This window comes from Oncorhynchus tshawytscha, linkage group LG16 (assembly GCF_018296145.1).
Source record: "Oncorhynchus tshawytscha isolate Ot180627B linkage group LG16, Otsh_v2.0, whole genome shotgun sequence".
Taxonomy (NCBI): domain Eukaryota; kingdom Metazoa; phylum Chordata; class Actinopteri; order Salmoniformes; family Salmonidae; genus Oncorhynchus; species Oncorhynchus tshawytscha.
The window spans coordinates 20,843,289-20,858,804 of NC_056444.1; the positions used below are offsets into that span (position 1 = coordinate 20,843,289).

Here is a 15,516-nt window from a genome sequence, read left to right on the forward strand (position 1 = left end):
GTTCTGGGAAATGTTCTTGTTACTTACAACTTCATTCTAATCGCATTGGCGCACATTAGCTCAACCGTCCTGCGGGTGGGACACCGGATCTGAAGAGATCATTTTTATTTTTGTTTACATTGTTTGCTAACTGATATGGGACATGTATTAATGCCATAATAACATGCAAAACAGGCAACAAACATTTTTTTATTTTTAGCTAAACAGGCGGGGCTCAAAAGGACCCACCTGCCCTGAATGACTGGTTGCCACTGATCACTAGCAGCACCATATAACCATGTAAAATTCGGAGTATGTGTAAATGTACTTGGCGAATAGGTCATTATCAAAAACGTCATGAAGACAATATTCTATTTTTTTGCTGGTGGGCAGCTTCAAACTACATTTCAATGGAAGCTAATGTTGCTAGATATGGTAGAGATGGCGGTGTCAGAATACTTAAAAAGGGCTCAATACGAGGAAAGAGACAGGTACTTGGACAAAATCCAGCTGTGCGATGAGTGTGATCCTTTTACGATAAATCCCGGGGGTGTTATCAAACAACAGATTTGCCCAGCCTCCAGTTTCCAGCAATTATTTACTGTAGCTAGCTAATTTATCTACTGCACCAGATAAGCTACTACAGCAAAGACCAGGTTGCAACCCAGCTCAGAATGAAGAAATATAATGTGATACATTAAAGTTTTGTCAGGCTACTTGTTAGCATTACGTTTCTGTAGCACGATAGCTAGCTAACGTTAACTATTTAGCTAATCCCCTGGATTGATTGAAAAATGATCATGCACCTCCCACAGTTTGACTTGATCTATGTATATATTTCTCACGTTGTTATCCTTTTTGTTTTGGTCAGGTGAACCAATAGCAGCAAATGTCAGGCCCTGCTTTGAGGACCTAGGTGATGGTGAAGGCAGATGGAGAGGTGATGTGGCAGGCTAAGGTGTATGGCAGGGTAAGAGCAGTGAATCTGATGAAAGCCTCACAGGCTGATTGTAACAAACTCATGCTTTCAATTTAAGAAATATAAACAATTTATAGATTTAACTGATGCAGGTTGGCAGAGTCATGTTACCATGTTGGAGCCCTGTTATACGCAGTGGAGGAAGGCGACCCCATGCGAGAATCGGTCACATGCACGATGGAACGGAGCAGCTGGCTGATGCTTGCACATGTAAAAAAGGTAGATATATTAATAATAATTTTCCCTCAACATTCAGCCACGGTGTACCACAATTACAATTCCCACCAAGTGAGTTAACCCTATTGGAACGATGCATAGGGTGTCTAACTTTCACACCAGCGACCTGGGCTCGCACCCTACCCTGCCGTTTACTATATTGAACTTCTATCCTATCCACAGATACCAGCAGCCCCTGTAGCCAACATCGATTTCTTATCTGCAAGGGCTAAGAAGAGGAGGATGGACCAGGCAGGTTGTACAATGGAGCAGGCAACATCATCTCTGTCTTGGCCTCCCATTGTGAGTGGATCGACAATACTAGGATTTTTTTTTAAAACGAAACCAAAATGCTCCAAAAAACGTTGCTCTGATGTTATGCAGGTGTGTTATTCTTTTTGATTCTTTCTATTATTTTGAATTGAACTTTGTCGGCAGGGGACATATTTTCCCATTCTAATTGTCCTTTGAGGCCAGAATTTACGGATTATATAACAAAATGTACATTACACAGGCTTTGTGCCCAAGTCAACAACAAAAGCACTGCCACCCTCCATCATGGGCTGTGCAGTTGACTCCACAACTGTGGACGACCTATGCACAATGACTGAAAGCCAAATAGAGACAGTGGAGGAGGAGACAAGAAGCCAGTCTAAATCCAAGATCTGGTTCAGACAGCGAGCCGGACAAATCATTACCTCCTGCACACTGATCCTAACAACCCTTCCAATAGTCTTTCAAACAGCATCAGCTACCCAGAGAAAATTAGGTGGGAAGTATCAATTGATAGATTTATCTCCTGAATGTACTGATTTGAAGTTAAATAAATCCCAAGATCAATTGCATTCGTTACAATATGTCCCTGGAAGTCCCTTTATAAAAGTGAATGAATTAGAAAAGATAGCTTTTTATGTTGTGGAGACCTTTATAATATCTGTGTTGTGTTTGTTGTAGTCATGGTTACAGGTTATAGACATGAAGCTGATGCCAAACAGTATGCAGAGGTCATGTCCCTTGAACATGAGAACTTTGTGGTCCATGGCAGTGGCCTTCAGCTGATGCCAATTAGTCATACATAGGTGCCACACCTGATGGGTTCCCTCATTGTTACTCCTGGTGCAGGAGTCTGTGAGATTAAGGTAAGAACGTATACCATACTCAAGGTATGGTAGTGAACCACACTTAAATGGGCAATCAGAAGATGAAACTATAATAAATAGTTATCCAACCCACAAAAGTTTAACTAAGCTCATGAGGCATTTATAAGTTGCAGTATATTCTTCAATGATCAATGGTTACTAGGGTTGAGTATTTCCCAGGCATTTTACAAATGTTCCACCCTGAGAATAAATCACTTTTAAAAACCAGAAGTGTCATTCAAAAGCATTATAAAGCATACAAACATATCTGGATTTGATTAGAGATTTGATCAGCATGAAAATTCAAATCTGATGCTATCAGAGCCTGATGAGACCTGTATTAAATACATTTTATGAGCCCTATATTAATGATATTTAATGAGTCCAAGACCAAAAAATCCCAAATGATTGTACCGTTATCCATTGCATAGGCTACATGATATACTGTAGGCTACTGCACATTACGTATGACAGAAAAACATAAAAGCCCATAGATGTGGCTAGCTATATGCTCTCTTGGGTAACTAAATGAAACTAGCTCAAGTAGGCTAATCTTTTTGAGTGTGAACTGTATTACTGTACTGTATTGTATTATATAGACTGGAATTATACACATCGTTCAAAACATGATAAAGCAAATCAAATTTATTTATATAGCCCTTCGTACATCAGCTGATATCTCGAAGTGCTGTACAGAAACCCAGCCTAAAACCCCAAACAGCAAGCAATGCAGGTGTAGAAGCACGGTGGCTAGGAAAAACTCCCTAGAAAGGCCAAAACCTAGGAAGAAACCTAGAGAGGAACCAGGCTATGTGGGGTGGCCAGTCCTCTTCTGGCTGTGCCGGGTGGAGATTATAACAGAACATGGTCAAGATGTTCAAATGTTCATAAATGACCAGCATGGTCGAATAATAATAAGGCAGAACAGTTGAAACTGGAGCAGCAGCACAGTCAGGTGGACTGGGGACAGCAAGGAGTCATCATGTCAGGTATTCCTGGGGCATGGTCCTAGGGCTCAGGTCCTCCGAGAGAGAGAAAGAAAGAGAGAATTAGAGAGAGCATATGTGGGATGGCCAGTCCTCTTCTGGCTTTGCCGGGTGGAGATTATAACAGAACATGGCCAAGATGTTCAAATGTTCATAAATGCATGGTCGAATAATAATAAGGCAGAACAGTTGAAACTGGAGCAGCAGCACGGCCAGGTGGACTGGGGACAGCAAGGAGTCATCATGTCAGGTAGTCCTGGGGCATGGTCCTAGGGCTCAGGTCCTCCGAGAGAGAGAAAGAGAGAAGGGGAGAATTAGAGAACGCACACTTAGATTCACACAGGACACCAAATAGGACAGGAGAAGTACTCCAGATATAACAAACTGACCCTAGCCCCCCCCGACACAAACTACTGCAGCATAAATACTGGAGGCTGAGACAGGAGGGGTCAGGAGACACTGTGGCCCCATCCGAGGACACCCCAGGACAGGGCCAAACAGGAAGGATATAACCCCACCCACTTTGCCAAAGCACAGCCCCCACACCACTAGAGGGATATCTTCAACCACCAACTTACCATCCTGAGACAAGGCTGAGTATAGCCCACAAAGACCTCCGCCACGGCACAACCCAAGGGGGGGGTGCCAACCCAGACAGGATGACCACATCAGTGAATCAACCCACTCAGGTGACGCAGTAAGCCAGTGACTCAGCCCCTGTAATAGGGTTAAGAGGCAGAGAATCCCAGTGGAAAGAGGGGAACCGGCCAGGCAGAGACAGCAAGGGCGGTTCGTTGCTCCAGAGCCTTTCCGTTCACCCTCCCACTCCTGGGCCAGACTACACTCAATCATATGACCCACTGAAGAGATGAGTCTTCAGTAAGGACTTAAAGGTTGAGACCGAGTTTGCGTCTCTGACATGGGTAGGCAGACCGTTCCATAAAAATGGAGCTCTATAGGAGAAAGCCCTGCCTCCAGCTGTTTGCTTAGAAATTCTAGGGACAATTAGGAGGCCTGCGTCTTGTGACCGTAGCGTACGTGTAGGTATGTACGGCAGGACCAAATCAGAGAGATAGGTAGTAGCAAGCCCATGTAATGCTTTGTAGGTTAGCAGTAAAACCTTGAAATCAGCCCTTGCTTTGACAGGAAGCCAGTGTAGAGAGGCTAGCACTGGAGTAATATGATCAAATTTTTTGGTTCTAGTCAGGATTCTAGCAGCCGTATTTAGCACTAACTGAAGTTTATTTAGTGCTTTATCCGGGTAGCCGGAAAGTAGAGCATTGCAGTAGTCTAACCTAGAAGTGACAAAAGCATGGATTAATTTTTCTGCATCATTTTGGACAGAAAGTTTCTGATTTTTGCAATGTTACGTAGATGGAAAAAAGCTGTCCTTGAAATGGTCTTGATATGTTCTTCAAAAGAGAGATCAGGGTCCAGAGTAACGCCGAGGTCCTTCACAGTTTTATTTGAGACGACTGTACAACCATTAAGATTAATTGTCAGATTCAACAGAAGATCTCTTTGTTTCTTGGGACCTAGAACAAGCATCTCTGTTTTGTCCGAGTTTAAAAGTAGAACGTTTGCAGCCATCCACTTCCTTATGTCTGAAACACATTCTTCTAGCAAGGGCAATTTTGGGGCTTCACCATGTTTCATTGAAATGTACAGCTGTGTGTCATCCGCATAGCAGTGAAAGTTAACATTATGTTTTCGAATAACATCCCCAAGAGGTAAAATATATAGTGAAAACAATAGTGGTCCTAAAACGGAACCTTGAGGAACACCGAAATTTACAGTTGATTTGTCAGAGGACAAACCATTCACAGAGACAAACTGATATCTTTCCGACAGATAAGATCTAAACCAGGCCAGAACTTGTCCGTGTAGACCAATTTGGGTTTCCAATCTCTCCAAAAGAATGTGGTGATCGATGGTATCAAAAGCAGCACTAAGGTCTAGGAGCACGAGGACAGATGCAGAGCCTCGGTCCGATGCCATTAAAATGTCATTTACCACCTTCACAAGTGCCGTCTCAGTGCTATGATGGGGTCTAAAACCAGATTGAAGCATTTCGTATACATTGTTTGTCTTCAGGAAGGCAGTGAGTTGTTGCGCAACAGCCTTTTCTAAAATTTTTGAGAGGAATGGAAGATTCGATATAGGCCGATAGTTTTTATATTTTCTGGGTCAAGGTTTGGCTTCTTCAAGAGAGGCTTTATTACTGCCACTTTTAGTGAGTTTGGTACACATCCGGTGGATAGAGAGCCGTTTATTATGTTCAACATAGGAGGGCCAAGCACAGGAAGCAGCTCTTTCAGTAGTTTAGTTGGAATAGGGTCCAGTATGCAGCTTGAAGGTTTAGAGGCCATGATTATTTTCATCATTGTGTCAAGAGATATAGTACTAAAACACTTGAGCGTCTCTCTTGATCCTAGGTCCTGGCAAAGTTGTGCAGACTCAGGACAACTGAGCTTTGAAGGAATACGCAGATTTAAAGAGGAGTCCGTAATTTGCTTTCTAATAATCATAATCTTTTCCTTAAAGCAGAAGAGAACATGCGATTTTGGTGCAACACATGCTGCCTACAAAGTTACAAGTATAGGCTAACAAATTTGATTTTAATTTTGAAATATAATTTGTATAATTAGTAGGTATATATATATATATATATATATATATATATATATATATATATATATATATATATATATATATATATATATAGTGCATTTAGAAAGTATTCAAACCCCTTGACTTTTCCCACATTTTGTTACATTACAGCTTTGTTCTAAAATGAATTAAATCAAGTTACCATGATGTGATGATACTATAGGTCTACATGCATTGTGAACTGCGCTCCATGCTGAGATGGGCTGTATGTCCCCACTCTGAGCGTTGATTCATCATGCAGAGGCTGTAGAGAAGACAGATTTAGACATCACATATAATTTAACAGTTCCATTTCGCGGCACGCTGTTCATATAAATCATTTATTATAATTTACCGGTTTGTCGCAGTTATTTATCCCGGGAAAAGGGAGTGATTTTTGGTGGTAAATGTCGGTAAATGTCGGTAACTGGTTTCCTGCAATTCAACCCTAAGGGGTACATAATATGAATTTATATTTGTCAAAAAATGTATGTAGCAACTGTAGATTGGCATTTTAAGAGAATAGCTTAAATCAGTCAATCAACCAACAAATCAACTGTTCAATCAATAAAACAATCATTCAATCGATAGATCAATACTGTTTCATCATTGTTGGTTCAATCAATCATTGTAATGTACAGGGTCTATTTTGTATACAGTTGTAATGTGTCTAAGATTTTTTGTTCTCCCTCTGGGACTTTTAAAGTTCATCCTATCCTAACTTCTAGTCATCCATCGAATGCACCATATTGTATTTAATAATCAATTACCCAATTATATTCAATCAATCATTCCACCAACCAAACAATCAATAACTCAACCAACAATAAAGCAATCAATTAATCTAATTATCTCAAAATCGACATCTTATTCCAGTGTCCTTACTGCCACCAGGAGGACATCTTTGTTCAGAGAGTTGGAAAGAAAGAGTTCTGTCTCATAGAATTGGAGATCTCCAGCTGCGTAGAGACCATGCCTACTACTATCAAGTTCAGGAGCAGCTTAATATTACAGACATTACACACATTACTGCAATTTTGTTGTTTGGAATAAAAAATACATTTTGAGAGAGGCAGTTGCAAAAGCCAAGATTTTTTAAGCAATACATTCTGACAAAAATGTTGACCGGGAACAATTAAATTGAGCTCTGGTCTTGGTCTATCTTTCAAGTTTATTACATTAGGCCTAATGTGCAGTAGAACTCTGGCTGCCTGTTCCTCATGCACATCCACAAGTTCACAACTGAGCCCAAAATGAGATTGTTATTTTCAAATACACAATCATTTCATACCTTGATTACATTGAGACACAATCACATCCCACCGGGCAAAAATTGGGTGAATTAATGTTGTTTCCGATTCATTGATGACATTGAATCAACATGGAACACTGATTCAATTTGAAAAAAGTCATCAATGTAAGGGAATCTTTTTTCACCCAACTTTGAACCTAAATCCAATGACATGGTGACATGTGTTGTTGATTTCAAATTGAATTCACATTAGTTGACAACATAACCAAATGTAAATAAAAACTAGACTTTGAACTGACGTCTGTTCCCAGTGGGATATGTCTCTTGTTTTGTTGTTGGTGGGAATACTTGGGAACAGATTTCCAAAATTATTTGTTTAGCTGTTTCCTGGTTATTTATTTATTTATTTATTCTCCAAAAACGAACATCCCTTTTCTAAAAAAATGTTTAACTTGGGGGGGCAAAGAAAATATAACTCTCGGGCTGTTTTTTGCCAGTGGTCCGCCTGTTGCTGACCCCTGTTCTATGCTAAAATATTTAGCAGTGATACATGAAACTTCATAGTAGACTATGTGCACTATGCTGTGGGCCATTTGTACAGGCAGGCCTTTGTGCTTGCCATGGAACCACAAGGTCACTTGTGTAGGCGATTAGGCCCACTCCTAGTGCCACCTCTCTCCTACTCTCTCCAGTCACATACAGTATATTCTGCAGTGAAATTTTGTCACTTTAATGATGGATGGTCACTCAAGCATTTTTATGGCCATTTAAGATTTTGCCCCCAGGATGGACAGAGACCCCCGACCAAGCCGTTGTCCATCTGTCACTGTTTCCGGTGGTGAGTAGGGTGAGCCTGAGTAGGCTAATGCACTGCACGCATCGAGGGAAGCCCTGCTGGTTTAAACCTGCACGCAGGGAGTGAGGGAAGAAGGGAGGGGGGATAACGAGTGTAATTTCGGTCTAAGAAGATTAGTCAAGTCATTAGCCCGTTGGAGGCATTTCGGCTGCCTTGGTGGGCTCCGCACCACTGGTAAAGAGCCAGGTAGATACACAGGTGGCTCGAGGAGGCATGAAAGGCGCTCTTGCTCCTCACCTCAGGATGATTTATTTTACTGTGAGTCTCATGGGGGTGGCGAGGATACTGGCATTACAACGGCAGCAGGTATACCAGATTTGACGGTTAACGTTTTTAAGGGGGGTGAGATCAGAGAGGTGCCATGAAGACGCGGCCCACGGGTATCGGTGCCTCAAACGCCAACTGGATGAGCTCACTCTCCCCCGAGCTCACAGCTATGCCCCTGAAGCACCTTGCAGTGCCCGGTAAGCGCGCGTTAACCATATCTGTTATTTACAGAGCCTTCACAAAGTATTCACCCCTTGACTTTTTCCACATTTTGTTGTGTTACATAGTGGAATTAAAATGGATGTAATTGTCATTTTTTGTCGATGATCTACACAAAATACTGGAAGAAAATTCTAACATTTGTAAAAAAACAAACAAACAAAAATATCTTGATTGGGTTTATTCAACCCCCTGAGTCAATACATGTTAGAATCACCTTTGGCAGTGATTACAGCTGTGAGTCTTTCTGGGTAAATCTCTAAGAGCTTTGCACACCTGGATTGTACAGTATTTTATTATTTTTTAAATTCTTCAAGCTCTGTCAAGTTGGTTGTTAATCAGTGCTAGATAGTCTTGCCATAGATTTTCAAAACTGTAACTAGGGCGCTCAGGAACATTTTATGTCGTCTTGGTAAGCAACTCCAGTGTAACATAACCTTATGTTTTAGGTTATTGTCCTGCTGAAAGGTGAATTTGTCTCCCAGTGTCTGTTGGAAAGTAGACTGAACCAGGTTTTCCTCTAGGATTTTGGCTGGTCTTTGTGGTATAATCTGTGTTTTAAATTCACTACTTGACTGAGGGACCTTGAAAATCATGTTCAACACTATTATTGCACACATAGTGAGTGAGTTCATGCAATTTCATTATGCGACTTGTTAAACACCTTTTACTCCTGAACCTATTTAGGCTTGCCAATAACAAAGGTGTTGAATACTTATTTACTCAAAACATTAAAGTTTTTCATTTTTTATTAATTTGTAAAAATTTCAAAAAACACAATTCCACTTTGACATTATGGGGTATTGTGTGTAGGCCAGAGACACACACATCTCAATTTTATCAATTTTAATTCAGGATGTAACACATAAAAATGTAGAAAAAGTAATGGGGTGTGAATAATTTCTGACGGCACTTTACATGTGTATGTATGTGTGTGTGTGTGTGTTGTAGGGGTGTCATATGTCGGTCGACATGAGGCGTATAATGATGACTGTTGGCTCTGACTTGGTTTATGACCTCCCACTGGTAAAGTCTATCTGGGGTTATATGGTTTTAACAGCAAAGCCACACTTTAGCTAAATTAAGTTGCACCTTCTCTGTCTGAGAACAGCGTAGGCTACTGTTGGGCTAGAGAGAAAAACAGTGATGCAACACCTGTGGGTCTGGGGAACTGGGGTGTGACTGATTTTCTGAGTGACGTGTATGTGAGACTGATGTGGCATGCATGTGTTTGTTTTGTTTACAATGTAGTGAGGCTATCCTAATGGATTCAGAGAGGGTTCTTGGTGTTAATCTGTACTACCTGCATGAGACCTGAGTTTGTGTGTTTGATGGAGAGAGAAACAGAGAGAGAGAGAGGGAGAGAGAATGCACAAAAGTAGATGGTTAGCCCACTCAGAAGAAGAAGGACCTTCACTTCCTTTTCCAGACTGAAAAGGCATATCTTTCTCTATCTCACTTGATCTGTCTTTTCCCCTCTTCCTCCCTCTCTCCCCTCCTCCTCCATCTCTCCCCTCCTCATCCTTCTCTCCCATCTTCCTCTCTCTCCCTCCCTCCCCCTCCTCCCTCTCCTCCCTCTCTCCACTCCTCTTCCCTCTCTCCCATCTTCCTCCCTCTCTCCCATCTTCCTCCCCCTCCTCCTCCCTCTCCCCTCCTCCCTTCTCTTCCTCCCTCCTCCCTCCTCCTTCTCCCTCTCTCCACTCCTTCTCCCTCTCTCCCCTCCTCCCTCTCCCTCCTCCCTCCTCGTCCTTCTCCCATCTTCCTCCCTCTCTCCCCTCCTCGTCCCTCTCTCCCGTCCTCGTCCCTCTCTCCCATCTTCCTCCCTCTCTCCCCTCCTCGTCCCTCTCTCCTGTCCTCGTCCCTCTCTCCCATCTTCCTCCCTCTCTCCCCTCCTCGTCCCTCTCTCCCCTCCTCGTCCCTCTCTCTCCTCCTCATCCCTCTCAACCCTCCTCATTCCTCTCTCCCCTCCTTCTCCCAATCTCCCCTCATCCCTCTCTCTCAGGGTCCCATGACTCGTTTAGTTTCTGGGTAGATGTGAAGGCCCCGGTGGGCCCTGACCAGAAGGCCATAGTCAAATACCTGGCCACAGCCTTCCGTTTCGTTTCCAAGAAAGTCATGAAGAAGTGGTCCATGACACAGGTGAGGGTTCAACTGGTTCAGATGATTAACCAATACTCTATTGAAAAGATGGGATCCTCAGTCTTTGTCAGCATATGACTTTTATCACCAGAACCTGACGTTTAAGGAGCAGCTGGATGCAGGGATTCGTTACTTTGACCTGCGTGTGTCATCCAAACCTGGAGAGTCTGGTACTGAGATCTACTTCATCCATGGCCTGTTTGGACACAAGGTGGATGTACTGACCCCATAGCCAGACACCTAGAAGATCAATAAACATGTTATTACACGAAAACCTAGAGTAAACGTCTCCTCCTACTATTGACTTCTCTCACTCTCTCTCAGGTGCGTGACGGTCTGTCGGACATTAACTCTTTCCTGGACGCCCATGGTAAGGAGATGGTGTTCCTGGACTTTAACCATCACTACGCCATGGGGATGGAGCATCACACCTACCTCATCAACATGCTCCAGGAAGTGTTCGGACCTAAACTCTGCAAGATCGGCGTTGTTGAGGAGATCACTCTGGACTATCTCTGGGAGAACAAGTACCAGGTGAGACAGACAGGGTGAGGTCAGAAAGTGTGAACACTCCTCCACGTCCTCCACTTACAGATATAGTTGAACCTCTGATAGTAAGACCCAGTCATCTATAAGTTGAGTGTGTGTGACACCTTAGAGTAATAGTGGAGTCAGGATTTCAGTAGAAGCTAAAGTGGATTGCTTACTAAATGCTGCTGCAGCTATTTCAACCTGTCAATCAGGGATCTCATCTCACAGACATTGATTCTCTTTGTCTCTCTCGCTCGCTCTCTTTCTCACACACACACACACACACACACACACACACACACACACACACACAAACACACAGCTATTTCCGTCTGTAAGCGGCCAGTAAGTCTTAATGGATGACAGAAGATTAAGTCAGGAGGCAGTTGGTGTGTGTGTTTGCACTTGTGTTTGAGAGTGCTTGGGAAAGAATAGTGTTGGTATTTGTATCCCTCTGTGTGCGTGTCTGTGTGAGTGTGTGTGTGTGTGGGGGGGGGAGCAGTGGTGGCTATTCAGCATGATAAATGTGACTTGTTTCAGGAAACTAGGTGTATGTCACACATCACTACTTCACAGGAGAGGCATTTAACAATAGCTGCAGTATGTGTAGGTAACCTTTTCTAACGCGGCGTTTTTGAAAGATATCACGAAGAACTGCAAGTGTTGCTAAGGCTCTCCACTTTCTGGAGGATCGAGCTTTGAAGTTAGTGAAATGCCGAGTATGATAGCTAAGGAGACTGAGAAAATTCAGACGTGATTGCAAGTGAGAATTGAGTTGAGAACAAATAAGACTAATATACAAAACACCTGTCTCCGGATTCCATCTTCAAACTATGGGCAACCATGGCATCTGTGACAGAGGGAGAAGCATTCATCCTTGTATACGGGCAAGAGAGTGTAGCTAGCTACATTTGCAGATATTATACGTTTCATATTTTGTCAGAAAGTTGTTTTTATTGCAAGTTAAAGTGTACTTTTAGCTAGCTAGCTAACATTGAGCCTATACTGAACAAAATATAAATGCAACAATTTCAAAGATTTTGCGGAGTTAGTTCATGTAAGAAAATCTGTCAATTGAAATAAATTAGGCCCTAATTCATGGATTTCACATGACTAGGAGGGGTGCAGCCATGGTTAACCCACTGTAGAGCCAGGCCCAGCCTGTCACGTTCGTTGTATGGAGGAGACCAAGGCGTAGCGTTGTACGCGTACATACTTCTTTTAATGAAGAAAGAACACTGAACAAACTAACAAAATAACAAAATGAATGTGAAGCTATATAAACGAGTGCTGACAGGCAACTACACATAGACAAGAAGCCACAAAATACCCAAGGGAATATGGCTACCTAAATATGGTCCCCAATCAGAGACAACGATAAACAGCTGCCTCTGATTGGGAACCAATTCAGGCCACCATAGACATACAAATACCTAGACTTACAAAAAACCCTTGATATACAAAAACCTCTAGACAATACAAAAACTAACATACCCACCCTAGTCACGCCCTGACCTAACCAAAAGAAAACAAAGATAATTAAGGTCAGGGCGTGACACCAGCTAATCAGAATTAGTTTTCCCCACAAAAGGGAAAACAGCAATACTCCTCAGCACCCCGCTTATGTGGAGGTCCTGAGCTAACGCGGTCTGCGGTTGGACGTACTGCCAAATTCTCTAAAACGACATTGGAGGCGGCTTATGGTTGAGAAATTAACATAAAATTATCTGGCAAAGGCTCTGGTGGACATTCCTGCAGTCAGCATGCCAGTTGCACACTCCCTCAAAACTTGAGACATCTGTGGCATTGTGTTGCATGACAAAACAACACATTTTAGAGTGGCCTTTTACTGTCCCCATCACAAGGTGCACCTGTATAATAATCATGCTGTTTAATCAGCTTCTTGATATGCCACACCTATCAGGTGGATGGATTATCTTGACAAAGGATAAAATGTTCACTAACGGTGATGTAAACAAATTTGTGCACAAAAATTGAGAGAAATACGCTTTTTACGAGTATGGAACATTTCTGGGATCTTTTAATGCAGCTCTTTACATTTTGTGTTTATATTTTTGTTCAGTGTAGTTGGTTAGCTTTAGCTACCTGTAGATTCATGCAGTGTAGATACGTTATGAGTTGGGATTATGGTTAGTTGTTTAGCTAGCTAGCTACATGTCTAGTAACCATTTCACTGTACTGTTTACATCTTCTGTATCCTGTGCATGTGACAAATAAACATAGACTTTGTTTGATATAGTGTGTGTTTACCAGAGATGGTAATGTGAAGAACAACATGACCTGCACCAAAGTCAAATTAGGATATAAAGTTAGGCCAATGAGACAGTGTACAAGTTCAAAAATTCTCTGGTAGAATGCCTGCTTTTATTTCGTCACACTCACAACCGTAAGCTATTTTCTGTAATTAGCTTTCCATTAACTTGTAAATAATGATCTTGTTGTAAATTTATATTCCTGTAATAATGAATACAAATGAGCTAAAGTTAAGGAGTTGTCAGCTATATGATATGGTCATTATTTGAACTGGCTGGCCAGCTAACTTAACGTTATCTAGCTAGCTAGCAAACTAGAAACTAACCAAAACATTGTTTAGAAAGTTGTTTTTAGTTGCCTGGTTCGCTAGATTGACATATTTTTAAACGGGTGGGTTTATTGCTGTTAAAATACACCAGTTATGCTATTTTGGACCACCAGGCTGCTGTCGTTTTTGGGTTTATAATTGTTCATAACGACAACGACAAGTTTGATGTTGGATGACAATAGAATGTTCATGATGTCACTGCGACAACTGTATACAGACATGTCGATAGACGTAATATAAACCAGCCTTTAGTCTTGGGTTGTTTAAAACACTACCGTACTCACTGTTTAGCACATGGCAGCACATGTGAATCCTTAAAGAGATGGGTGGGGCTAAGTTTAAGGGGGTGTGAACGATGTTGAATGGATGTAGACAAAGAAGAGCTCTTCAGTAGTTGTACCAAAACATTCAAGGGACATTTTTCTCAAAATAATTACTATTCCATTGTTCCTCAACTGTAGTGTATGATATGCAATGATAGTGTATGATAACATGATATCCAATGTTAAAAACACAAAGTTTGCTACATAAGACTGAATTGAGCCAATCGGTCACAAATTTCCATTGGGGTGGGGCCAGGGTAGATGGCTGTTGAGGGGGTGGGGAGGATATCACATCATTTTATGAATCCGGTGACTGGGTCCGCTTATTCATTGATATTATCGCCAGAAATAACCCAGAACATATTCCAGTCCACGTGATGAAAACAGTTGGAACCTGGATTCTGATTGGTCAGACCAGCATGTACAGACCTGACCACTGGAACTTTCCTTGAGTCTTTGTTTATAGGCGGGAAGGAGCAAAATGGAGTCATGGTCAGATTTGCCGAAAGGAGGACGGGAGATGGCCTTATACCCGTGTCGAAAAGGTGTGTAGCAGTGGTCCAGCGTTGAATCTCTATGAGTTGGAAAGTCAATGTGTTTATATTAATTTGGGAACACGGTTCTCAAATTACTTTTGCTAAAGTCCTCTGCAACAATGAACGCTGCAGATACGCGGTCTCCAGCTTGTCCAGGGTCCAATAAAGATCTTTGAGTGCATTTTTGGTGTCGGCTTGGGGCTGGATGTACACAGCCGTGTGTCGGCTTGGGGCGGGATGTACACAGCCGTGTGTTGGCTTGGGGCGGGATGTACACAGCCTTGTGTCGGCTTGGGGAAGGATGTACACAGCCGTGTGTCGGCTTGGGGCGGGATGTACACAGCCATGTATCGGCTTGGGGAAGGATGTACATAGCCGTGTGTCGGCTTGGGGCGGGATGTACACAGCCGTGTGTCGGCTTGGGGAAGGATGTACACAGCCATGGTGATAATCCCTTAGAACTCTCTCGGAAGGTAAAAAGGACAACATTTGAGGACGGAGTATTCCAAGTTGGGTGAGCAAAATCTTGTAAATTCCTGTACGTTTCCCCATCGCACCACTTGTTATTGGTCATAAACCAGAACTCTCCGCCTTTGTTCTTGTGTGTGTGTGTGTGTGTGTGTGTGTGTTCAGAAACATCTCATTTAGAGATGTGGTCAGGTGAGTTTCTATGTTCTGTGACCCTAATCTCGATTCTAGAGCCAGATTACCTGGCAGGTGACAGGTGTGTAGTAATTAGACAGGCGACGAGACCGGTACAATAGGTGAGTCATAATAATTAGCAGATAGACAGATTAAGGGTTAAGGTGTGAAAACGAAATGTTCTGAGAGTGAGTCTGAGTC

General features: G+C 42.4%; 1 protein-coding gene and 1 long non-coding RNA gene across 2 annotated transcripts in view; both read left to right on the forward strand.

Moving 5' to 3' along the window:
• Positions 1 to 302: 302 nt before the first annotated feature.
• On the forward strand, positions 303 to 2,487 carry LOC121839547. The gene is made up of 4 exons (XR_006078995.1): positions 303 to 470; positions 851 to 949; positions 1,051 to 1,177; positions 1,358 to 2,487. It is a non-coding gene; the product is annotated as an uncharacterized LOC121839547 (long non-coding RNA).
• Positions 2,488 to 8,399: 5,912 nt separating this feature from the next.
• plcxd2 (phosphatidylinositol-specific phospholipase C, X domain containing 2) overlaps positions 8,400 to 15,516 on the forward strand; it is a 9,432-nt gene continuing 2,315 nt past the window's right edge. The window contains exons 1-4 of the mRNA XM_042298949.1: positions 8,400 to 8,520; positions 10,545 to 10,681; positions 10,773 to 10,892; positions 11,006 to 11,215. Coding sequence (XP_042154883.1) covers positions 8,418 to 8,520; positions 10,545 to 10,681; positions 10,773 to 10,892; positions 11,006 to 11,215 — 570 coding nt within the window. The 5' untranslated portion in view covers positions 8,400 to 8,417. The remainder of the gene's footprint in view (positions 8,521 to 10,544; positions 10,682 to 10,772; positions 10,893 to 11,005; positions 11,216 to 15,516) is intronic.